Source organism: Magnolia sinica, chromosome 10, assembly GCF_029962835.1.
Source record: "Magnolia sinica isolate HGM2019 chromosome 10, MsV1, whole genome shotgun sequence".
Taxonomy (NCBI): Eukaryota; Viridiplantae; Streptophyta; class Magnoliopsida; order Magnoliales; family Magnoliaceae; genus Magnolia; species Magnolia sinica.
This window is the reverse complement of record NC_080582.1, coordinates 1,472,029-1,499,094: the sequence shown is the minus strand read 5'-3', so window position 1 is coordinate 1,499,094 and position 27,066 is coordinate 1,472,029. Positions and strand designations below refer to the sequence as shown.

The following is a 27,066-nucleotide window of genomic DNA, read 5'->3' as shown; positions in this document are numbered from 1 at the left end:
GGACACACTTGGTGGTCACTATAGATTGCACATAAACATTAGGGCAGGGTCAACTTGAGCTCCCGACGGGTTTACTGCCACACCGACTAAAGTCACCGTTAGGTTAAGCTGGTTGAAAACTATTTTGAGAAAGGAACCATAATGTAAATTCTATTTTAGTTGAGTTTTTTTTTTTTTTAATTTTTTTAATTTATTATTTTTAATTCCTTAAAAGAATATAACCAGAATTTAAAATTCACACAATTATATATTTTTTCTAAGTTACCTAAATAAAAAGAAAAAGAATTTAAGAAAAACTACATAATTAATAAATTCTGGTAATTTTTTGGAAATGTTTCTAATAAGCTACTACGTTAATCTATGATTATTATCCCACTACCTTTCTCCTCTCAGCCTACCAGGCCAAATGGGTTGGCAGCTAGGGTAGGCCCTACTGTTTCCGTGAAATATACCAAAATTATTATGTACTTCGTTTCATGTTAGGTCCATCTACCCAAAATTATTAGGTACTTCATTTCATGTTAGGTCTATTGCCAAAAATAAAAATAAAAATAAAAAATCAGTCCCATCTGTGATTCAAATGGAACAATCAATTGGAAACAGTTGGCGCAACATCCACCCTTCAAACTGTTTCCCATGGCATGACCTTACATGAATCATTGATGGGCCAGATGTTTGGAATACTAAAGTTTTTTATGGAATCTAGTGGATGGAAAGGATTTCAAAAAATCATCACAGATGGCCAAATAAAAATCTAGGGTGGATGTCTTTCTCCCAGCTGTTAGTCTGCCGGAATCACAATTCAACCTCGTTTTTTATTTTTTACCTGGCCTCAGTGAGATTACATGTCTAAAGATTGGAGTGGACTTTACAAACACATCAATGTTGGCCCGATAAAATATCAAGGGCCAGCCCATAAAACATAGAGATTAAGGTTAAGAAAATGGAATTTCAAGAGGTGAGGTGGGTGGATCCTTGACTGTTGAGCCCACATGCATGAGGAATCATGACCTTCCACATGTGTCCGCACATGCCGATGTGGAACATGCGTGAGATCCCAGAATTTAATTAGATGAGCCACATGCAAGAATCAAGGTTTTCGGTCCTAAAGTTAGGCACAATATACAAAATAAATGAATGGTTAATACAGCTCTTTTGGAACATCCATCTATTTCATACACAGTGGTCCACCTGAGGAGGAAACACTTGATTTTCAAGTTAGAAGTTCTAAAAAACAATTGACCTAGTAGATGGAAAGGTGCTATTTAACACTCTTATGCTAAATTGGTGCATGTGATTGTAATTGGTTGGGCAGTGTTCCACACACATGTGGGCATTGGAAACCTCACCTACAACCAGTGTTTTCAGTAGCGCCCGTAGCGTACGCTACGTAGCGTAGCATAGCGATTTCGCTACGTAGCGTTACGAACAGTGTTTTTCCCCTGTAGCGTGCGCTACAGGGGTCGTAGCGTACGCTACGGATACGTAGCGTGTAGCATAGGTAGCGTGCGCTACCTGTTTGGTATTTTTTTTTTTCAGTGCAGGAAATAGTGGTGAACTCATACCACAAGCCAAACTTAAGTTAAAAAAGAAAAAACCTAATTCGAAAGGGCTTCCACCCCCAAACCGAAGCAGCCGACGCAGTTGCTGTCCCAACCCTTCCATTTGGAGACCAAAAATCCTCTCACAGGGCCAATTCGACGCTACCGACGCTGCTCCTCTCCCCACCCTTCAATGTTGAGGTCGAAAATCTGCTGTCAGGCGCAAACCGACGCTGCTGACATTGCTCCTCTCCCCACTTTTCAATCTTGAGTTTGAAAAACTGCTTCCAGAGGCCAACATTTGCAGTTTTCACTGATTCAATCTCATCTTGAGACAAAAATAGGTACGCTCCTTCCTTCTTCTTTTTTTTTTTTCTTCTTCTTCTCCTCTTCTTTCTTCTCCTTCTTCTTCTTCCTCTTCTTCTTCTTCTCGAACTGCTACGATTGCGGCCGCAACTGCAGATTCTCTCTCTCTCTCTCTCTCTCTCTCTCTCTCTCTCTCTCTTCTTTCCCTCTTTTCTTTCAGTTTCCCCCTCTCTTCTTTTTCATTTCCGGAATAGACTGCGTGGCTGTTTCACAGCCACGCACTTATTATTATTATTATTATTTTGTGTTCTGCGGTGCACGTTGAACAGTGCACTTGCACTATTTTGTTACACAGTCCGCTGTAATGTTTATTTTCCATCTAACCTGTTAATTGGGTCACACTGACATGGATGAAGGGAAAACACACATGTCAGCTTGATCTAAAACTTTTGTAGCCCCCAATAAATTTTTAATAGTGGACGTTTAATTATTATTGTTTCTTATGGTGCGGTCCACCCGAGCTTTGGATTTGCCTCATTTTTGGGCTCATGCCCTAAAATTATTTGGCAAAATGGATGGACGGTGTGGATATAGCACATTTATCATGGTGGGGCCCAAAAAACTTTGACACTTGTGTGCTACACTTCACAATCCGAGTCCCGCCTAATTCGGGCCCTTAAAAAATTGTTCACGAGACATGTATTAACTTAAAAATAATAAGACCCTATCTATCAAATTCTTACTATTTAATATATATATATATATATATATATATATATATTAAAAAAAAAATTTAAAAATAGAAGTATTGTGTAGCTTACGCTACACGCTACGCTATTTCGCTACACGCTACGGAGGGTTGAACGCTACGCAACACGCTACCGCTATTTAAAACACTGCCTACAACTTATGCTTTTATGGATGTATTGTGAACAGGAGGAGGTGCACAAGATGCATGGTTTGGATATTTCACCTAGACACCATGGGGGCCAAACCCCTTAGACATATGGTAGTTATAAAAGAGATGTGCCCCCATGTGCACATGCATTTGACTTGTGTATGTACATCAAGTGCATGCAAATGAACCATCACACCTTCCTAAAGCGCAAATTTTTTCTCATGTAGATAAAGCATCGGGTGAAAACATGAAGTTTTTATTTATTTATTCGATAGTGGAATCAGTTTTTTTTTTTTTTTTTTGACAATAAAATATGGCTGTATAAATTTCAGGTGGGCACCACAAAATAACTGGGCCTCACCTATCGTATGGCTCCTTTTTACAGCTCCAAATGAAAGACATACTATAGCAACTCATCAGCGAAACAGAGTACATAAATGTGAACTGTCATGCTTCCATCCAAGTGGGGTTGGTGATACTCCACACTATAAATCCCATGGATCTAGTGTGGATGGAGGACGCTCTTAGATTGGAAGTTCCTAATCCTTTGATTGATGTCATAAAAATAAATGCTCCACGGAAAAAACAAATACAGAAATAAGCCTGTGGAGAAGGCCAAAGATTGGACAGTTAGAAACTTCCATTTGGATCAGGTTTCGATAGAATGAGAACTGGTAATTGTAGACAGTACAGATGCAAATCAAATTTTGACTGGGTTAGGATATCACCATTTTCATTCATTTTTTACATGAAAATACGAACTGATCATAAAATTCAAACATCTTGGCGCATCAATGTTCTCTGTCAACAACCAAAAATTAGGGTACTGCCACTAAAAGGAACACATATATTATAGAACAAACAATCATATAGAAGATGAGCATATACACAAAAAAAAAAAAAAAAGGCTGGCCCACTTGTAAGGTGATCTTCCACCAAAAAAAAAAACAAGTATCAACAGTCTAAATAAAATTTCCAACCATGCCAATTGTGCCAATTGAAGATATATGAGTGGCCTGCCTTGTTTAGTTGTTAATCTTGATTTTAGCACACAATCGTCTTCACAAGTAGATCCCCTCCGTGAATGCCCATTGTTCAAAAATCAAACTGATAATAAGTAATATTCTTTAAAGCCTAAAACACATACATCATGATGGGGCCCATAGAGCACCGTCCACTACCTATTGGCTAATGGCAGCGTCAGTAGGCAATATGCATCTTCGTGAGAAAGGATACGGATTGCCTGCTAAAGCATCCTGCGACGAGAAGCTAGGTGGGACCCACAGTGAGGTTCATGGGCCCAATAATGATGCAAATCCAAAGCTCAAGTGGGCCGCAAAACAGAGGATTGAAAAAGCTATGTGGGCCCTACCATGATGACTCATAAATCAATGTAGAGAAGATGTCATTTCGGACCACTAGCATGGTTCCATACAAAAGGGGTTTTGGGTGAAGCATTTCTTCAAACGAGTAAGAGTGCAGATTTCTGCATAAAGTATAAAATACTGTTTTACAAACTATAAAAGGAATAAAGAAGCAAACAGTAGAGAATTTCATAGCAAGAATTTAAAGTGTTTAAAATGAATAAATTACTTAAAGAATACACGTAATTTAAATGCATAAGACTATATATATTTTTCCATGTTACAAAAGAAAAAGAATAAAAAAAATGATATGATTAAAAAAGGAAATAAAAATGAAGAGGGGAAACAAGTCTAACCAACCTAAGCTCTGGCGACGAGAGAATGTGCCCACTGCTTTCAACTTATGTCGATGGAGGGTATACGCCGAATCTTATACCAATCCTCTCCCCTGTCTTCTTCAAGCCTTGCTTTGAATTCATCGGGCATCCTCCACAACTCCAATTTGTTGAGGGTACTCACATGTTGCAGTCCTTCCGGAAGCTTCTTCAATTCCGTGCATTCATAGATCTGTAAATGTAAAAGACTTGGCATAGCTCCTTTCTCCACTCTCCACTCTTCTAATTGATATAACTGACGAAGATGTAAGGATTCGAGTCGATGAAACCCTTGTGCAGAGCAAGCCATTTCCTTTCCCATATATGAATTATCCAGCAATCTGAGAATGCGAAGGTTTTTCAGCTTCTCCAACGTCGCCATTGGGTCTTCCTTTAAATAGGAGCGGATCAAGGTAAGGTTGGTGAGGTTCGTTGGGAAGAAACTGGAGTCGGGTAACTTGCTTAATCTTCCTTGCAAATTGAGAGAGTGGAGGCAGTCCAGATTGACAATCGATTGGTACAATACCTCAGCATCTGTTTCTCTATATACAAATATTCCTAATTTTTTAAGATTGGTGAGCTTTCCCAAGCAACCATCTTCCATCCATTTGCCAGATTTTACAAGTGATAGAGTCTGGAGGCTATTTATCCGGTCAAGCCTTGGACGCCCTTCTATCTCTCCATACATTATAGCCCCCTTAGATATGCTCTTCACTTGAAAATGTCTTAACTGTTGCATCTTCTCGATTGTGCTTGGTACTTTTATATTATAATGGGATGCTACAAATAGAGTTTGTAAATTAGGAAGATTGCCTATCGACGATGGGAGGCTTTCTAAATAAGCTTCAGTACAGCCGAGGTATCTCAAGTGGATTATAGTTCACCTATTTCCTTAGGTAGCTTTTTAATGCATGCACTGTGTATATACAACACCCTAAGCAACTTAAAGCCTCTAAAGAGAAACTTTTCTTCTTCTCTTTGAAGCCATGTAGAGCCCTGGGTGTATATCAATACAGAACGAAGTTGTGGAGTGAAAGATTTTAAGGAAGTGTACTCACGTAAATCATCATTGTGAATTGCAAGTCGACGGGCTCTAGATGCAGGAGGAGCATTTGCATTGATCCTACTGTGAACTTGAAGAAACATATCTTCCTTAGCTTTTGATATGGAGAGATCCCGCAAAAGATCATGGATGCGACATCTTTTAATACCTCGGCTTGAACTTCTTTCTGTGACTTGAACCATGATTCTTTGAATCAATTGCATTAGATAATCTTCTCCAACTTCCTCCAATGTTTCTTCCCCTCGCTCTTCAAGAAAACCTTCTGCAGCCCACATTTGAATCAATGTCTTGGCATGGAATTCGTAGTCCTCTGGAAAATTGCCCAGGTAGAGAAAACATGGTTTCAAGTAATAGGGCAGATCTTTATAGCTCAAAGATAATATGCCCGAGATATTGATTTCTCCCTTGACTAAATGCCAGCTGCTGCTCTCGTGTACTTTCTTCCACTCTGCTGCTTCTTTCGTCGTCGTCGTTAGGAGCCCACCGATGACAATGACAGCAAGAGGTAGGCCGTGGCATTTTTGCACAATCTTTTTTCCCACGTCCACCAATTCCGGAGGGCAACCACCATGTCCTGGGAATGTTTTCTTGCAGAATAATTCCCAGCTCTCTTCCTCGTTTAAAATTCCCGGTCTATGGACCTCGCTTTGTGCATATAAAGCTACGTCTTCTTTTCGTGTGGTGAGGACAACCCTACTGCCATTGTTCGTTTCTGGAAATGCACCCTTCAAATCATTCCACGCTTCCTTTGACCATATATCATCTAATACCACCAGGTATCTCTTCTCTTTCAAATGCTCAGAAATTTCATGCTTCAACTGATTGACGTCCATTTCCTTCACTTCCTTGAGCTTATCTTTTGAGATGTAACAATTTAAGATTTTCTGAAGAAGATCCGTCACAACATAGTCTTGTGATATAGAAATCCATGCAAAAGAGTCAAAATGTGCTTTAACACGAGGGTCGTTATAAACTTTCTTCGTAAGAGTGGTCTTGCCGAGACCACCCATTCCAACTACAGAAACAAGACAACGTCTTTGCTCGCTCTCATTGGTCAACTTCTTGACCAGTGCCTCTGACTCCTTTTGAAAAAAACCAACAAAATCTGATTCTTCAGAGTTAAGAGAAGTGAGCCTCCGTTCTTCATGGATTGGATCTGCGGAGCTCTTCCCCGCTCCCTGGCTTATATCGGCAATTCCATAAGTCGACCTACTTTCAGAGATCCTATGGATTTTATTGTTTATCCGTTGGATCTCCGAGCCCACATCATGGAGAGCTTTCAACTCAACGGGGATGCAAGCATACCTGTAAGAATTTAAGTGCACTTAAGATTTAAAATAAATATTTAAATAGTTTTATTTTTAATTAAGAAACTAAAATAAGCCAATAGCTAAGTTGGTAGAGATATTCTTAGTTGGGAAAGAAGTAGGTAGATAAATTTAAACAAAATGATACTTTATATGGATGGATTAGAACAAATCCCCACTACGTGACCATTTGATGGGTCATAAGAATGAAATGTTAGGAACGTACTTCCTATACTTTTAATTAATTTTATTTTGAAAACATAAATGATTTGGATCTAAGTGATCTATTAACTCATTATCAATCTGAAATTTTGTGATGTTGATGGATGACTTAGATTTGTCTCATATAATCAATGAATCATCGGACGTATCAGATCTGATATACGCCATCTATGTGAATTTTAGGATATATGTAAAACCTCATCTAAAATTCTAGATGGATTTGATCATATGATGGGCCACAATAATTGTAAGAATGATTGTTATTTAAAGAAATCTAGATCTTGGTGCGGCCACAATATATGTAAAGTAATGGTCTCTTACGAACCATCCCACAAGATACCTAGGCGAGGGAGGCAGAAAATCTGAGAAAGCCTTTCACATGAAGTTCCTGTGTAAGGATGGTGGGTGGGACCCACTGCTATGTTTTTGAGAAATCTACTTCGTCCATCCATTTTGTGAGCTCATTTCAAGACATGCGACCAAAAATTAGGAGAATTAAAAACTCAAGTGGGTCTCATGAGATGGAAAATTAGGGAAAGAAATTCCTACTATTGAAACCTTTCTGGGCTCCACCTTGATGTTTATATGTCATGCAAACCGCTTATAAGGTTATTCCCCCTTGGATGAAGTAAAAACACAATAAATTTAGGTTGATATGATACTTTTATAGCCAGTAAAATGTTTCAATGGTGCTCGCTGAAAACCAACCGTTTCCTCTCGTGTGACCAACTTGAGTTTTGAATCCTCCTAATTTTTTGTTGCATGTCATGAAATGAGCTTGAAAAATGGATGGACAGAGTGAATTTCTCACAAACATAATGGTGGGTCCCACCCACCATCCTTGCAGAGGAACTTGCAGCAAATACCCGTCCCCATGAGAGACCTTTGTGGGGGTGCGGATTGGCTAGTGAGACTGCTATTGAAGTTACATCACTAATTATGTGGCCCCACCATGATATATGTGTTGTATCAACATTGTCCATCCATTTGGAGAGATCATTTTAGGGTAATATCCAAAGAATGAGTCACATCCAAAGCTCCAGTGGACCCCACCACAGAAAACAGTGGGGAGAGTAACGCCACCGTTAAAAACTTCTAAAGGCCACAAAAGTTTTCAATCAAGCTTATATTTGTATTTTCCCTTCTTTAATGTCTTTGTTAACTTTTAAACAGTTTAGATTTCAAAGAAAAAAAAAATCATGGTGGGCCTTAGAAAGGTTTCAAAAGTGGGCATCAAACTTCCCGCTGTTTTCTGTGGTGGGGTCCACTAAAGCTTTGGTCTGCCTCACTCTCTTGCTCATGGCTTAAAATAATATCTCCAAATGGATGGACGCTGTGGATACAACACATACATCATAGTGGGGTCCACATAACTTGGTGACGTCACTTCCGTGGCAAGTCTGGCTGCTTAACCGAATCTAATCCTCGTACCTTTGTGCACTCCACCTCCCTATCCTCTTGGGAATATAGATAGGGTGGGCCCTATAGTGATGACCATTAGGTAACTGTTGGAAATTTAGCCGTAGGGCTAATATAACATATAGATATAGATATGAGTCGTGGTCTCCTGCAGACTAGTCCGCAAACCTTATCTACGGTCTTAAGGTGGGGTTAGCTGAAGTGGGGCTGACCGTAATGTTTTGGTGAAATCCACCCCGATCATCATGTGAGTTACCCTGTTTTAATGGTAGGGCTCAAAATCTGTACAATCTTTAATTCAATTGAGCCATTCCAAGGAAAATATGTGAACTTGAAAGAGTAGCTACAGAGGAGGCTAAAGTTATGTGTTGTTAAAAGACTTGAAACACTGGGTTTAGTTAGGCTGTGATCTGGACCATCTTGATGTATTGTTATATATCCACTCCGTCCATCTATATTGCCCACTCATTTTTTGGCATTGACCCAAAAATGAACCACATCCAAATCTCAAGTGGACCACAACACTGGAAACATTGGTGGCTGATTGCCCACCATTAAAAACTTCCTAGGGCCCATCATAATGTTTATTTATCATCCAACGAAACCCTTATATGACACAAATTCAGGTCAACGACTTAAAATCAGGCCCATCCATGATACATGCGACCATAACTAGTTAAACAATTTGGAGGGTAAGTGTCACCCTCATACTATTTCCCTTCTTATGGTCCATTTGAACCATGGTTGAGGTTGTTTTTCACCCATGGGCCTAAAACTAAGGCATTTATTTGATACTTAGAGTAGATTTTTTAAATGCATAATGGTGGGACCCACCAGAGGTGGACCACCCCTTCCATGAATGGCTTTCACGACTGTGTAGTTGTAAATGGCTTTCACGATTTTTGGTCGCATGTCATGAAATGAGCTCATAGAATGAATGGACGGAACGGATTTCTCACAAACATAGTGGTGGGTCCCACCTACCATCCTTGCGCAGGAACTTCCGGTGGGAATTGGACCACACCAAGGTAGCGTGCGGGATGGTTTGCAAGAGACCGTTACTCTCTCTCTCTCTCTCTCTCTCTCTCTCTCTCTCTCTCTCTCTATATATATATATATATATATATATATATATATATATATATATATATATATATATATATATATATATAGTCTTGGTCTCCTGCACATTAACGCATGAGATATTTTGCGCACCAACAACACAAGTAGATTAGGCCCCACCATGATGCATTCATGAAATCCACCACGTTCATTAGGTCTATGATAGGAATTTAGTAATATATCTTAAACAGTAGGTGGATTAGTGATTCATACGGTCACACCAAGTGAAATTGTTTGGATAGCGGGCATCCCCTACATGGTTTTTGCTCACGTGGCCCACTGACATTATAAATGTGGCTGATCTTTTATCCCTACGACTAAATTATTGTCACACATCTTATGGATGGAGTGGATTTCAAATAAATATCAAGGTTGGCCAACCTCTAGCCGACACAGTAGTGGTTGGGATGCCTAAAGACGTGGATTGAAGCCAACCCTGTCAGTAACTAACAACATTGCTACTGGTTGGTACTAGTAGGCTTAACGACGATGTATATATTTAATCCAAGCTGTCCATCCATTTTTCTAGCTCAATTTATGGCATGATCCCAAAAATGCATAATATCCAAATTTAAAGTAGACCACACCACATGAAAATAGTGGTGATGAAATGGATTAAACGCCCATCATTAAAAATTCTTAGGTACAATTTATTTTCCATCTAATCTATTGATTAGCTCACAGAGACTTGGATAAAGGTAAAACACAAATATCAACTTGATCCAAAACCTACGTTGGCCTAAAGAATTTTTTCAATGGTGGCTTTTCTAGCAATCTTTATCGTGGCATGGTCCACTTGATATTTGGATCTGACTCATTTTTTGGATCATGCCATACATTCAGCTGGAAAAATAAATGGACGCCTTGGATTAAAGACATACATCATTGTTGGGCCAACTAGTACCAACTAGCTATTAGGTGACTGATGGTCATCACAACATGTAATCCACAGCCTATGACAGCGTCCCAACCAATACCGGGCCAACTGGAGGTGGGCCAACGTTGACATGTATGTAAAATCCACTCCAACCATAATGGGTCAAGATGATAATTTAGGGGTATTGCTTCAACATCAACAACATCTATAATTCTAGTGGGCCACATGAGTGGAAACTGTGTTGGGAACACCTACTATCAAAATCACTTCACTTGGTGTGATCCACATACATCAAGTATGGGTCTAATGTTTGGTCTCCATGCATTAAAATCTACTAAGCCAATTAATGGATGAAATGGATTTCACATAAACATCATGGTGGGCCCTGTAAAAATTCCAAGGTAGGCTTCTCCTCTCCTACTATTTTTTATTTTGTGGCCCAGTAAATCACAAATCAGCTGTAATTTTTGCACCCCACGGTTCAATTGATACCACGGACTGAATTATCTGAATGGATCATAGGAACACATCATGGTGATGCTCACTTATAATACACTTGTTTAAGTTTGCATGACCTATGGTAATTTGGTGCGCAAAAGTTCTCCTACGGTACGGTGCGTAGGAGACCATTACTATATATATATATATATATATAAAACAACTGTTAATACCATGCATCGGTCATTCTCATCATATATTCATGTCATACATCACATAACTGTATTGAATACTTGTGACTACTCCTTGGATGGTACCATCCCTAAATGCTCACGATATCTAAAAGACTACCAAGATGGTGGAAGCCTAACCAAAAAGTGATATGTGGATTGATGGGATCCAACTCAAGCAAGTGGATTAATCAACGCACTTGATGTATTCATGCATTCATGCATCTCATGACATTCATACATCTCTATTTTTATTATGATGTGCATAAACCATGATGCGTTCACTGATCACTAGGCCTAGTCAGCTGACATTTTATTAATGAAAAAAACATATATATTTAATGGACGATGAAACTATTGCTCAAGTTTTAGGGTAGGAAAGTGAACCAATGGACGATTTACAAGGGCTATGGCCCTATCTTGATGAAGACGAGTTGACTATGTTAAATTACTAACATATTTAGTTGAACTCATGTTATTCCTTTAATTTTGTATTTGAATAAATTTTAAGTTAAGTAACTGAAAGTTATGAATGGTTAAAGCTTTTATTAATAAATGTTTAATAAAGCCCTAAATGGGTGAGCTATGATATTGTAATTAACTTTGTTATTAATGTGTATTGGATGCACATAAATGATCATGATGATGGATATATGTGTATGTGATTGAAATAAATGAATGTGAAATGTTTTGCTTAAGGTTTAAGTTTAGAAACTTAGTGTACATTTTAACTAAGTTTATGGAAAACGGTATGAATAAATGGTTTTCGTACTCATAATATATAAGTCATGTGTGGTGACTTGGGTTCGAGGGTGTACACTCTATATCTGAATTAATTCCAAGGTGTGACAGTACCTTTTAATGCGGCCTAAACAATTTTTTGGCTTTGAGGTTGGCATCTTTAACATAAATTTGTCGATGACGTCCTCAGCATCGTATGCAACATCTCTCACATGTTGCACCCATCTCTTCACTCTTCTGTCTCCTTCTTGCTTGGAGTCTGCATCTTCCAAGAAGGCTACCATCTGCTCAAATTCGAACATGAGCAATTCGACTTGATCACGAACGCCACATAAGAAAATGGCTTTTTGAATGAGCGAGTCAGCCAGCTTTCCGAGTACGAGCTCAACAACGGACTCAACAGCGGACATCTTTCCTCACACTTTTTTTGTTCTTCTCACAAGAAAGAATGAAATTCAGATGACAGCTTTCTTACTCTTGAGTTGATGTTGCATATCTCTCTATCTTCTTTATAGAGGACAAGTAGAGGGGTCATATTCTAGTATTACTGATGAGGTAAAGGATTTCGAGTGCCGAAATTTTGAAATATCTTATAAAATGGTTGCTTGATTCCCGCCCATGTCTTCAATGGTTGGAGATGCGATCACAAGAATTTCTTGGCACGTGGATTTTCTGCAAAGCCTTTGGCACTGAGCTGGGAATCTCGGTTGGGTCCACCGTGATGTTTGTGAGATATCCACTCCATTTATCTGTTTTGCAAGCTCGTTTTAGGATGTGCCACCAAAATTGAGCCGGATCCAAACTCAAATAGGCCACACGAGAGGAAACAGTGGGCCACCGTTGAAACATTTGCATGGCCATCAGGCTATGATTTTTGTGTTTTCAGTTCATCCGGTTTGGATGGAATATAAACATCCAGGTGGAGCCCATGAAAGTTTGAATTCTTCCGTAGTTTTCCCCCATGCAAGGCCCACATCCGGCTTTTTTTAAGCCTTTCCTAAAATGAACTCGTAGAACGGATGCGTGGGTGGATTTCTCACTAACTTTACGGTGGTCACACATCGAGTTCCAGTGCAGGACCTTCTGCGAAAAGCCTATTGCAGGAAATCGCCTCCGGTCCGGACGTGGTTTAGCTAGTGAAGAGCACCTGCCCGTGTCAATGCCGTGTGGACCTCATCATGATGCATGTGCTTTATCTACACCATTCATTCAAATTTTACAACTCATTAGGGTATGAGACAAAAAAATATTTGAGTAAATGCAAATCTAAGTGGAAGACACCGATGAAAACAGTGTTGATTGAACGTCCACCATTAAAACCTTCCTAGAGCTCACTAATAATATTTATTTTCCTTCCAATCTGTTGATAAGGTCACACATACCTGGACAAAGGGCAAACACAAATATCAGCTTGATCCAAAACTTCTTGGCTACAAAAAATTCTCAATGATAAGCATTCAATCTCACTTTTTTATGTGGTGTGGTCCACATAAAATTTAGACCTATCTAATTTTTGTCCTCATACACTAAAATGATATGAAAAAAATAAATGAACAGTATAGATAAAACGCATACATCATGATGGGCCTGCAAAGCTTTACACCAGCTAGGTGGCGGGTGCTGGGGACACCAGCCAAACCGCCGTCCTTCCGCCCATGATTTACTTACTTTTTATTTTTTTGTTAGCTTTGATGTACTGAGTTACTATTCAGTTCGCTCCGAGCTGGAGACAGGTGGAGGCTCTTGGGCAACTGAGGGGCCACAATGATGTATGAATTTTATCCACACCATCCATCCATTTTTTTCATATCATTTTAGAGAATGGACCAAAAATAAGGCAGATCTAAGGCTCAAGTGGACCACACCACAGGAATCAGCGGGGCTCAGGATGCCCACCATTGAAACCTCCTCAGGTCCACCATGTTGTTTATTTTCCATCCAACCTGTTGATATGGTCATATATACCTGCATTAATTGATAAACCAAATATCAACTCGATCCAAAACTTTTGTGATCACCAAGAATTCTTCAACGGTAAGAATTTAAACACCACTGTGTGGTCCATTTGAGCCTTGGGTTTCTTTTGGGTTCATAATCTAAAATGATATGAAAAAAATGTATGAACCGTGTGGATAAAATTCATGCATCATTGTGGCCCCTCAGTTGCCCAAGAGCCTCCGCCTGTCTCCAGCTCGGAATCGAATTGAGTGGTAACTCAGTACAGTTAGCGTTTTCCTGTGGTATGGTCTCCTTGACCTTTGGATATGCTTCAATTTTCGAGTCAACCCCTAAAAGTAGCAGAAAAAAACGGATGTGCCGTGTGGATAAACCGTATATATTCACATTGGATCCAACTGACTTTACTTAGCTTTATAAAAGCAAACTGAGTAACTCAGTACGCAATTCAATTTCCTAATCCACGCCCGTATGGCTCGAGCAATGCCTTGTGATGATGGCCAAAGACAAATTCCCTTGCGGCCGATGGATGCCTTTTCTTTAGGATAGGCTGGGACTTTTACTTTTTACTCTTATTTTGGAGTTTATACCATGCGTCTTCTGCCTTTTCTTTTCTTTTTTCTTTATACCATGCGTATTACATTACCATTTGCCTTTTGTCTTTCGAGTATCACGTCTTTTTAGCATCAAAGCAAGCTAACCGTTGGACACGGATTGTGTAATGAGGCGTTTTTTTTTTTAGCATCAAAGCAGGATGCAGATTGCCTACTGAGGCCTGTTTGATCCATGGGATTAAATGATATGGAATTGCATTGGATTCATCACAGATAAAATTCTTACTACGGGAAACAAACTGGATTAAGCATAAACCCGTTTGTTGGACCCATTTAATATAATTAATAAACCAAAGTCATTGTGGATATCTGTCACTTATACACATATATAACTAAAATGCCACATGGAAAGGGCATATATAGAAGGACACCATGAATAAAACACACGGATGAATGTGGGGGCCCACATGTGTAGTGGATTTCGAATCCATGAAAAATTGCACATGGGACTAAAGACAATTCCATCCCACTTAAGCCTATGTACCAAATAGCCCATAATTACACGCTGTGCCAACTTTAAGAATGCCATCAACCCATTTTAACAACTCGTTTTAAGGCATGATTCCAAAATTGATGCAGATCTAACGCGCAAGTAGGCCATACCACATGAAACAATGGAAATTGAATACTTATTAATGAAAAGAATCGAGGCAACAAAAGTTTTGGATCAAGTTGATATTAATATTTTCTAAAGAGATTGGCCGCGACCAAATAAGCAGATACGTCTAATATAAAAAGCATATGACCAAATTTATAAAAATTTATAGCGATCATACGTTAATTAGAAAGGTTCTTCTAAAGATGGGTTATTTTGTGCCTTCTACAAGAAATGACTTTCAGGGAAAACCCTACAAATCAAAAAAATAAAAAATCACGATGAATTATTAAGAGCAATTCCAGAAATGCGTTTATTGAAAGAATTACTTGATGTTGGATAAAATATAAATTCAACATATGACCATAGACTTGAATTACAACTAAATATTATAGCTAAGGATTACCACTACTTGTTTACTGCTACTCTTATGATAAGTTAAGGTAAAGGAAATTAATAAGATAAATTTGATTTATTTGTTGTGTTGGGTTTGTTGTTGTTGATTGCATTGTTCTATGTTGAATTCTTCTACTATTTATAGATATCTACTGTAGTTTATTCTTTCAGATCTTTCTTCCATTACTGCAACGGATATAATAATTGAAAAACACCTATTTAAATCTTTTTTTTTTTTTGTTACATTTTTTCTTCCTAACTGTTCTTCTTTTCTTAACCAAGCTCTACTTTTGATCGACATTTGATCATCGACCACACATCGGCCGCATCTCTTTTGTCAATTGCTCGCTCGCACTCCACTCGACCACTCTTTGTATCTTTCCGTTTTGACCACTTGACCAACCTTCTTAGCCGCATTCCATTTCCTGGCTTTCCTTGACCACTCGATTTACTTTTGGACACCTCTCAACCGCTTCGTTTGCTTCTAGATACGTATTATCCGCTCTTTTTACTTATGTAAGCATCTCGATTGCTCAGTATCTACTTTTTGACACCTCTCAGCCACACCTCCTGGATGTTTGTTAGTCACTTGGCTTGCTTTTAAATACCTTTCAACTACTTCATGTCTTATCATCCTATCAGTTGTAATTTCGTAAAAAGCACTCCAAGCATCATTGAAATTTTTTTAGAATGCTATATGTTTTTCTTATTGTAACGCGTGTCCTTTTCAACTAGTTTTCCTAAGAATGATTAGAAATAGGTTATAATATTTCTTCCTACATCGCTTCACTTGGTAAAAGGTAATGCGATATTTATTTGTTGTTTAGCACAATTAATATGATTGTCTAGCTGTGTAAAAACATCAATTTCGAACATCTTAGTCAAACTCGACTATCTTGATAGGAAAACATCAACGTCAGTTGGCTTAGCCAAACTCCACCAACTTACTTGAAAAATAGAAAATTTGGCCATCTCGGTCGAATTTGACAATCTTGATATAATAATAATAATAATAATAATAATAAACCATCAAATTCAGTTGTTTTGGTCGAATTTGGCTATCTTGGTCGAAAAATGATAAATTCAACCATTTTGATCGAAAACATCAAATTTGGCCATCTTGGTCGAACTTGGCTATTTTGGTAAATTTTAAAAAAAAAAAAAAAAAAAAAAAACAGCAAATTTGGTTATCTGGGTCGGCCATATTGCATAAAAAATAACAAATTCGTCCACCTTAGTCAAACTCGACCGGCTTGGTCGAAAAACGGTAAATTTGGGCGTGTTTGTTAAATTTGGGCGTCTTAGTAAAAAACGGCAAATTTGGCCAAATTTGTCGAATTCAACCATCTTGGTCAAAAAATAACGAATTCAGCCACTTTGGTTGAACTCGGTCATCTTTATTAAAAATTAAAAAATTCAACTATATTGGGCAAATTTGGTCATCTTGATAAAAAAATGGCAATTTTAATCATCTTGGTCGAATTCGTCTATCTTGAACGAGAAACAGTAGATTTAGCCATGACAATAGAGATTATCGGTCAATTAATTCTGAATAAAGTTTATGGTTGACCAATACGTCCCGTGTGTGTGTGCTGTATTCCTGCGTACAACAGGTGTTATATAGGATTTTGGTGGATTTCATGCCACAATAGCTTTCTTTCATTGCACCCAACATCATAAAATATCATGAAAAATTTAAACCAAGTTAGACTGATCATTAACGGTGATATTTGATAACGGTGACATTTGATGATATTTAGTGCAATCAAACACACACTCAGCTACTAATCTACACCGTCCACAAAAATGGGTTTGTGGTACAATGGTACTTCATAACTTCATATGAATTAGTGTGAATTTTATTCTACTGTGTCCAAAAATTTTGATGGTCCAGATTGATGTACGTACATGTACGACTCATATATACTGGTAATATGAGTATGGCCCACTGAGAGGGACACACGAGCAGTGCATTAGATGGGGTTTTACGGTTTTGATGGCCCACCCATCACCAAGGTCAGCCCAGGCAACTTGTAAGGCAGGTCAGTGGGTATATCGAATGTGGACCGTCGGAAAATTTCGAGGTCATCGATTGGTCTTGCACTTGTGGCTAAGATGATGCTTGGCTTGGATGTTTCCAGACATGTCACTTCTACCTGCAATGAATAGCCATTGAGGTTGCAACTAGACTGGGCTGCTTGAGGCTGACCCGGGTCCATCCTTCTTTGGGCTGTTTTTGTGATGACTCTTCAAGCCCGGGCTTTGGATCTGGGCTAGGATGTGGGCCCACCTAATTGGGGCCCAACATGACCCACGAGTTCCTTAGTTAGCAGGGCCCTGGCCCAGACTAGAGTTGCCAACGGGCTCAGATCTGAACCATTTATTAATTAGGTGTCCGATTACATGATGGATCTCATCCATTGGCCTTCAAAATGACCGTTCTCTGGCTCAGGTTGGATCTTAATAGACAAGTATGAAAAACATATGCATGGCCCCATGTTTATTGATCGATCGTATTTCAAATCTAGGTCCATACTTGATCAACGGTCCTCTATTACAGGCCAGTGCCTAACCCCTACTGGGACCCAAACTGAGACTGGTTGATTGGGGAAAGGATGCATATTGGATTCTCATATGTGTTTTGCTCAGTTTCTGATAGTTAGGTGGGGCCCACTGTGATGCTCGTGAGAAATCAACTCCATTTATCCGTTTTTCCACCTCATTTTACGACATAGGCCAAAAAATGAGGCAGATCCAAAACTCAAGTGGGCCACATGTCAAGAAACAGTGTAAAGGCCTACCGTTGAAACCTTTCTGGGGTCTACTGTGATATTTATATGTCATTCAAACTGTTCAAAAGGTCATTCCCACTTGGATAAACTGAGAGCACGAAAATATTATCTTGTTACAAAAATTTTATGGCACACGAATGTTTCAAGGGTTGGCATTCAATCCCCACTGTTTCCTGTTGTGTAGCCCACTTGAGTTTTGGATCTATCTCATTTTTGAGATATCCTACCATGCACTGGAAAAACAGATGGACGGGGTGGATTTCTCACAAACATCGAGGTAGGCCCCACCCATCTTTTGTCGTAGGAACACAGGCTATTGCAGGCCCGTGTCCCGGCCAATGTTATGCAACCCTGGTCAGTGTGGATTGATGTGATTGTAAACTGATTAGAACTCCGAAATATCTTTTTGTTAAGCGGACTATCCCATGTGTTTGGCACTCACAATATGAGACTGCATTCAACCAATATCTGTACGCATGGCAATTCAGAACCGTTCATGTGACAGGCCCCACCGTGGATGGCCTAAATCCATCTTGACTAGACACTCCGAGTGTGGTATTACCACATTTTAGCCTTTCATGGGATAGTCTCTGCTAATGAGAGCTGCTTTCTGAAATGAATCATATAATTATTTCCACACCCATGTATACGGATAACATAGATGCACATCAATCCATACCATCTAAATTATATTGTGGGGAAATAACTTAAAAATCACTTATCAGGCGATCCCAAATATCCAACCGGTGGGCCCTACCTGAAACATTTATGGGTCAATCACAAAAACACCCATTTCAACTCTTAATAAGAATATTAAATGAAAACATTCATACATTATTGCAAGTCAAACATTACACAACCCTTGTAAAAACTACTGAATGTATCATGTCTAAAATGGCACAAGGTACCATATCAAAAGATTGTTAGGAAAACATATGCATACATACATACATACATACTCATACTACAATTTGGAATGCATATCATCCAAATCCTTATGCACCAATCACTGTTGAATTTGAAGACCCACTAGCCAGCCTCTCGATCAGGCCGTCTAGGATCATCTCCAAGAGACATTGGCTTGTACCACAAAATTTCACTCCATTTGCCACCTAGAGATGCCAGTGAAAGGCCTTTGAAAAACTGTGTTTCATCACTGAGAGGATAAAATTATCCTTAATTCTTCACCCGTTCGGCTTGGCATAGCCAGGTTGGGTGGCTAAAGTAGCTCGTCCTACCCTCAAATCATCTATGGTACGTTGAATAACTCATTCCATAATGTGAGATACACCCGATTTAAGGTCCTGACGGTCCGGATCACTTTAACTTGCTATCAGGCCTTTTCTGGTCCATGTTGGCCATGAAACTGCCCGCGACCCACCCTACATCACCTTCATTACAAAAGGAAGTGAGGAAGAAACCACTGAAAGGGAATCGATTCCCATTCTATCATTTAAAAAAAAAAAAATTTTGAAATAAAGCATGTCCATTTCAAAACGAACGGTCTGTATTAACACATCCAGGCAGAATACAAAAGCGTAACCCCAGTTCTCCCTATAGAACTACCCCATTAAACCAAAGAAATTACAATGCTGCCATCAAAAGCCAACACACCCAAAAGAAAAACCCAAAACCCCATCTTCAAGAGCTGGTGAATTTCGTAACGGCCTTGGTGCCCTCCGACACGGCATGCTTGGTAAGCTCCCCAGGCAAGACGAGACGAACGGACGTCTGGATCTCCCGCGACGTGACGGTGGGCTTTTTGTTGTAGCGGGCTAGCTTGGAAGACTCCTGGGCCAGCTTCTCGAAGATGTCGTTGATGAAGCTGTTCATGATGCCCATGGCCTTGCTGGAGATGCAAATGTCGGGAAGAACCTGCTTCAAGACCTTGAAGATGTAGATCTTGTAGGTTTCTGCGTTCTTCTTCGAACGCTTCTTCTTCTTCTTGTCTCCGCTCGCCCCACCGCCCTCTTTCGGGAGCCGCTTCTCGGCCTTGGGCTTCTTCTCGGCAGGAGCTTTTTCGGCCTTTTTCTCCTCTGCTTGCTTCTCAGAGGCCGGCTTCTTCTCCGCTGGTTTTTTTTCTGCCTTGGGCGCCACGGAATTGCAGAAAGGCAGGTTCGTAAATAAAAAGCAGTGTGAAGAAGGGAAGAGATTGGATATTTCTGTCCTTATGTCCAGTTGCTTCAAATGCATGATCTATCATCTGAAAGAAAGAGCCTAGAAGTCAATCCGCGGATAAAAACTAAATAACTACATGATCCAATTTGCTTGCTTAAATCTCTTAAAGCATTCCAAGTATATACTTACATTAAGTATAAACAGGAGGGTGTATGTGTCTAGGTGCCGCAGTCCATGCAGCTAGCGATGCGGTAGGAAAATCCAAACTATAGGTCTGATAGGCCCTCCCTTGGATGGAAGATGCTCCAAAATTCATACAGAGATTGAAGCTCCTAATCCCTCAATCAATATCCTACAAATAGAGGGTTAAAAAATATACATCAATTGTTTAGGGAAGAAGGTAAAGCTCACCTAAAATTTATAATACCTTGGTTGAGGAATCAGACCGACCGCAAATCAGGTGGCCTAGATATAGACAATAGAAATTGATGGTCCACACTCATCCTGCATGGATGGTACTCCATCACATTATCAGAGTAGCATGTACAACTTGTGCCAGGGTAGTTATACATTGGGCTATAGCTGATTAGCAGCTTTGATCATTTACATCTATACAAACTCTCTGGTCAAGCATTGGTGGACCCTGAGCCTGGACTGGGGAAAATTGCTTCTACTTTGAAAAGGTTTATTACATCCAAACATAGATACAGAAAGACAAATCAAATATTATAGATATCAAGTTACCTCAGAGGTGCCAACATAGCTTCTCCTATAAATGAAATCAAAAGTGCCGTTCTACCATTTGCACTACAACCTAAAAAGTGATGGGCTGAGTTCCAAATAGGACCGTTCCAAGGTAGGGTTGGTGAGGTTTGATGGGAATTTACAAAACCGGATAGCTTTTTTAACTTTCCATAAAAATATAATTTACATGACTTGAGAAGATGTAAATTGAAATACAGTACGTATATTAACGAATAATAGCAAATTGTAGCATGTTGAAAGATAGGTAGCAAAAGCTGTAGATGTCTTTGTGATGCAATTTGAAAACTATGTCATCAAAACATCTCACTGCCATTTATGTGAAAACGCACAACTAGAGGAAAATAGACTCCCGTGCCACCATCCACATCGATCTTATCACTTCACAAGTGTAGGTCATCACGTCTCTCCTGTGAATTAAAAATAAAATAAAATACGTTACATGCTATAATTTGCTTTCTTAAAAACTATAGAATCAGTTGAAGAAACTACTTACTTTAAAACTAGTCAAGGATAAAATAGGAGGAAGAATGAGTTCCTATCTGTTTGATTGAAATGTCCTTGTGTGAGCATTCTGTGCAATTGGAGCTGTAGTAGTTTGGAGATCCAGACTATATGTTTGAGTGGCTCTAATATAGATAGAAGATGCTTGAAACAATTTTTTGATTGAAGCTCCTAATCTGTCGATCAATGTCCTACAAAAGACGGAAAAAATGCATACATTGTCTGTGAAAATAATGGCATAAATATTGGCAAGGAACTCCTGTTTAGATTCGGTTGAAATGTTACTAACGAGAACTAAATTTTAATCTTGTATATGAAATTAATATTTTCATCCATTGAGTTCCTATCAATAGAAGGACCAAAACAAATTAAACAAATTAATGTCATATGAAGTAGACCTAAACCAGAGGTTTTCTAAAGAAAAAACAAAAACAAAAACAGAGGCTTGCTACTCCCACTTACATATAGAGGCGTGCCCATTCAAATGCGCCACTATAGTATAAGGGTGAAAGATGAGATATTTCCATTAAGTGAGCAATGTTGTTTAGAATTTTTGGCCTAAAAGTTAAATTATTTCATACCTCAGTTGAACTTGTCTACAAAATAAATGGATGCCCCTAAAAACTGTCTTAGCCGAGCTTTCCACTAGGAGGGCTATAGTGATTAGATATTCTCGCACAAAAGAAAAAAACTTGTTCTGCTCCTCAATGGGGCACAATAAGGTAATGCAGATTTTTATAGACATCCATTTCTTCTGAAAACAGGTCCACCTGAGGTGTGAAACAACTTCACTTTTAAGCCATAAGTTTTAAACAATGTGGCCCACTTAATGGAAAATTCTATTCTTCCATGTTATACTATATTGGTACATGTGGCTGCATGTTGTTGCGCAAGGCTGCAAGGCTCCACCCACGTGTGGGCTTAGCTAAACTCACCCAGAACTTATGCCCAAGTCCAAGAATAAAGTTAGTTGCAAACCAGTTGAGGCAAACGTATGCTAAAAAAATGGATGGTCAAAATTTAAGCTACATGTATGGCCCATCAGATGATAAGAGTTAACTTGAATTTTGCACAAGGGAAGCTAGATTGTGGCCTGTACCTAATGAGCAGCTTTGATCATCCACCCATTTAAACTCCAGATGAAGCATTGTGGACCTCCTCCCGATCCTACACTCTTAAAGAACTGTTTTCACTTTGAATAAGCATGTTACATCCAAATATAAGTAAAGTAATAGATTTCAAGCATTACAAAATCCACTTATTACATTGAAGTCTTGAAGATTAGAAGTCAAACCAAGAAAAAAAAAAAAAAAGACTACACACATCATCATGCCACCGTTTGAAAGCTCATACGAGTATCTCACATCATTCATACATGACGAATCCAACAAAGAAGCCATAAAAGGGAAATAATTTTTTATTCACGCCCATTCTCTACGTCACGTCCGACCCCCTCCCACGTGCCAAGTAGCTTCTCCTATAAAAGCAAGAGCGTATATGTAAAAGAATATGTAATTAAAACGTAGCTCCTATAAAAGCAAGAACTTATATATATAATTAAAACGTAACTCCTTCAAAAGCAAGAGCTTATATATCAAAAATTTCAACTTAAAATTTAAAAATGATGTACTACTATTTATGCTAAAATAACTCATGAACAGAACAGAAGTAATGGGCCATGATGCCTTGGAGCGTAAAAATTGTCTTTGGTTGGATGCGTACAATCAGCGCAGGTGGTATTATATCCAGACTATTGTGAATGAGCCCCACATGCTTGCATATTCAGATAATCCAAACAATCCTTTTGGCAGAAACTTGTGAATGACCTTGCATATTCGGATCAATGGCCTTCAAATAAAAAATGGTCCACGGTCCACATTTAACAAGGAAAGTCACTAATCAAACCAATCAAGTTGTGAAACCAATGTGAATTTGTACAATGGTCCACCAAAGGAGGATCAAGTAAACTAGATGGATGATGCAATGGTTTCTCATGGTTTCATCAAAAAGGTTTTTGGTTGAAGCATTTCTTCAAACAATCATCGCACGGATTTCCATATAAAACAACAATCGAACGCTCTTCAAAATTATAAAATACATTGTCTTCCTAAGATGTGTGGATACAAACTATAAAAGGAATGGAGATGCCGGCAGTGGAGAATTTCATAGCAAGAATGTAAAGTGTTTAAAAGAATAAATTACATAAAGAATATAATTAAATTTTAAAATCATGAGATAATAAATAAATAAAACAATAAAATTCATATGATTATAGTACTAGTTAAAGTATGGATTAAGAGGCAAATAAAAATAAAGAGGAGAAACAAGTCTCACCTAATTGCTTATCTGGATGGAGGGTATTTGCTGAATTTTATCCCAATCCTCTCCCCCTTCTCGAACCCTTTCTTTGAATTTATCGGGCATCCACAATAATTCCAATTTCTTGAGGGTAGGTTTCATTCCTTCTGGAAGCTTCTTCAGTTGATTGCAGTAATTGATACGTAAATGTAAAAGACTTGGCATAGCTCCTTCCTCCAATATCCACTCCTCAAATTTATGTAAAGATTGAAGATTTAAGGACTTGAGTCGAGGAAATCCTTCTTTAGAGCAAGTAATTTTCTTTCCCAGATATGATTTCTGATGCAATCTGAGAATCTGAAGGTTTTTCAGCTTCTCCAACGTAGCTATTGGATCTTCTTTTAAGGAGGAGCCATCCAAAGTGAGCTTGGTGAGGTTTGTTGGGAATTCATTTGACTCAGGTAACTTACGTAACTTTCCACACAAACGCAACTTACATAACTTGAGAAGATGTGAAAGAGGAGGTAACGACAATGTATGTTTGACTGACTCTACTGACAGAGACTGGAGTGAGTACAATTTCACAACCGAATCATAGAATACTTTAGCATGTGCTCTTGTTTCTAAACATATTCCTATTTTTCTAAGATGGGTGAGCTTTCCAAAACAACCCTTCATCCATTTCCCAGACTTTATAAATGATAGAGTCTGAAGGTTACTTATCCGCTCAAGCTTTGGATGCCCTTTGATCATTCCCCAACATCTATCTTGCTGGATTCCCTTCACTTGAAGATGTCTTAATTGTTTCATCTTCCTGATTGTGCTTGGTACTTCAATGATATAAGAAGAAGATGCAACAGATAGAGTTTGTAAATTGGGAAGATTGCCTATCGAAGATGGGAGGCTTTTTAAAGAGGTGTAGGAACATCCAAGATATCTCAAGTGGATTAGTTCACCTATTGCTCTTGGTAGAATTTTTATGAATGTACCTTGTAGATATAGCACCCTAAGCAACATGAATGTTCTGAAGAGAAACTTCTCTTGTTTCTTTTCAACCCATCCACGGTCTTGGGTGTATATCAAAAGAGAACGAAGGTGTGGAGTGGAATGGCCTGAGGAAATGTACTGACTTGTTACATCATGGTGAATTGAAAGTCGACGGGCTGTAGGAGGTGGAAATGCAGGAGTATTAATTGCATTCCCACTCGCGCGATGAACATGGAGAAACATACCTTCTTTGGCTTCTGATATGGAGAGATCTCGCAAAAGATCATGGATGGAACAACTTTTAATACCACCGCTTGAACTTGTTTTCGAGACTTTAACCATACTTCTCTGAATTAACTCTTTTAAACATTCTTCTCCAACCTCTTCTAATGTTTCTTCCCCTCTCTCTTGAAGAAACCCTTCTGCAGCCCACATCTGAATCAATTCCTTAACGAGGAACTCGTGGTCCTCTGGAAAAATGCCCAGGTAAAGAAAACATGGTTTTAAGTAATAAGGAAGATCTTTATAGCTCAATGATAATATATCAGAAATTCGATATTCTCCCTTGACTAGCTGCCAGCTAATGCTTTTCTGTACATTCTCCCACTCTCTTTCTTCTAATTTTCTTGATAAGAGACCTCCAACCACAACAATGGCAAGAGGTAAACCTTGACACTTGCCAACAATCTCTCTTCCCAATTTCTGCAAATTTGTAGGGCAAATGTTATTTTGCCCTGGAAATGTTTTCTTGCAGAATAATTCCCATCTCTCATCATCATTTAGAAATCTCAGTTCATGGGGCTTGCTTTGTGCATCTGCATGTAAAGCCACGTCTTTGTTTCGTGTAGTAAGCACAATCCTACTTCCATTCATCTTTTCTGGAAATGCAATCTTCAAAGCATCCCATGCTTCATATGTCCATACATCATCCAATACCACCAAGTATCTCTTGTTATCGAGATGCTTGGAGATATTGTCTGCTAGCTCAATAACATTCATTTTCCTTATCTCTTTAGTAACCGCCATATATTGTTTTGTGAGAGACAGCAAAACATCTCTTGCAGCAAACTGTTGTGAAACAGAAATCCATGCATGAGTTTGGAAATGTTTCTTAACACTATCAGTGTTATAGAGCCTCCTTGTAAGAGTGGTCTTACCGAGACCACCCATACCCACTACAGAAATCACAGAACGTCGGACCTCTCCTTCATCAGTCAACCGCCAGACCAATGCCTTCAGATCCTTCTCAAAACCGACAAAATCTGGTTCTTGAGCATTAGGAGAAGTAAGCCTCTTTTCTTGAAGGCTTAGACCTGAAGAGCTTGTCCCTACTCCCTGGCCTATATTTTCAATTCCATAAGTCAACTTAGATTCGGAGATCCTATGGATTTTACCGTTTATCCGTTGGATCTCCGACCCTACTTGATGGAGATCTATCAAGTTATTGAAGATGCAAGCGTACCTTCTGATGAAGCATTTTCGCCTAGAGGTTGCCATTTTGAGAACTAAGGCGTCGATGACGTCCTCAGCATCATATGCAACATCTCTCACGTGCTGCACCCATCTTTTCACTCTTCTATCTCCTTCTTGCTTGGCGTCTGCATCTTCCAAGAAGGATTCCATCTGCTCAAATTCTAACACGAGCAGTTCGACTTGATTGCGAACCCCAGATAAGAAAAGGGCTTCTCGAACGAGTGGTTCAGCTAGTTTTTTGAGAAGGAGCTCGATAACGGACTCAACAAAAGACATCTTTCCTCGCTCTTATGACATATCTCTCTAACAATAAAGAAATTCAGATGAAAGCTTTCTTTCTTGTAGAGTTCAGGTTGCATGTCTCTCTATTTATAGACTCTAACCTGACTCCACCAGTCACGCGACAAGCCATTGCATGATACACGTTGTTGTTCTTTTGATGAATCTGGATCCTCCATCTAGTGGAAAACTTTATGAATGATGTTACAGCACAGATTTAGAAAACAATGTATACTATCATAATCGTCTACTTATGGTCTCCAAAAGGATGGTAAAAGAAATGAAATATCAACCGTACATATTCAAAAGTGAAAAGTATAATGATCATCAACCTTAATGTTATTTTTTTTTGGATATAGGGTTAATACAAAGACCGAATTAGCCTAAAGC

General features: G+C 38.9%; 3 protein-coding genes across 3 annotated transcripts; all 3 read right to left on the bottom strand.

Moving 5' to 3' along the window:
• Nucleotides 1-5,356: 5,356 nt before the first annotated feature.
• On the bottom strand, nucleotides 5,357-12,312 carry LOC131257602 (putative disease resistance protein At1g50180). The gene is made up of 2 exons (XM_058258384.1): nucleotides 12,017-12,312; nucleotides 5,357-6,851 (listed from the first exon to the last, which is right to left on the bottom strand). The coding sequence occupies exons 1-2, from the start codon at nucleotides 12,310-12,312 to the stop codon at nucleotides 5,357-5,359; spliced, it is 1,791 nt and encodes a 596-aa protein (XP_058114367.1).
• A 7,428-nt stretch (nucleotides 12,313-19,740) lies between these two features.
• Nucleotides 19,741-20,448, bottom strand: LOC131257601 (histone H2B-like). Its single transcript, XM_058258383.1, has one exon. It carries the CDS (start codon nucleotides 20,446-20,448, stop codon nucleotides 19,897-19,899), a length of 552 nt encoding a protein of 183 aa, XP_058114366.1. The 3' UTR covers nucleotides 19,741-19,896.
• Nucleotides 20,449-20,451: 3 nt separating this feature from the next.
• On the bottom strand, nucleotides 20,452-26,673 carry LOC131257600 (putative disease resistance protein At1g50180). Its single transcript, XM_058258382.1, has 4 exons — nucleotides 23,974-26,673; nucleotides 22,739-23,116; nucleotides 21,632-21,830; nucleotides 20,452-21,545 (listed from the first exon to the last, which is right to left on the bottom strand). Exon 1 carries the CDS (start codon nucleotides 26,671-26,673, stop codon nucleotides 23,974-23,976), a length of 2,700 nt encoding a protein of 899 aa, XP_058114365.1. The 3' UTR covers nucleotides 20,452-21,545; nucleotides 21,632-21,830; nucleotides 22,739-23,116.
• Between the last annotated feature and the right edge of the window lie 393 nt (nucleotides 26,674-27,066).

What these genes read in the sequence shown, in the direction of transcription:
- LOC131257602 (XM_058258384.1), bottom strand. Translation starts at nt 12,312, where the DNA reads ATGTCCGCTGTTGAGTCCGTTGTTGAGCTCGTACTCGGAAAGCTGGCT. An exon ending in TGTTTAGGCCGCATTAAAAG is followed by an intron (nt 6,852 to 12,016) that starts GTACTGTCACAC and finishes AAATTCTTACAG; the next exon opens with GTATGCTTGCATCCCCGTTG.
- LOC131257601 (XM_058258383.1), bottom strand. Translation starts at nt 20,448, where the DNA reads ATGCATTTGAAGCAACTGGACATAAGGACAGAAATATCCAATCTCTTC.
- LOC131257600 (XM_058258382.1), bottom strand. Translation starts at nt 26,673, where the DNA reads ATGTCTTTTGTTGAGTCCGTTATCGAGCTCCTTCTCAAAAAACTAGCT.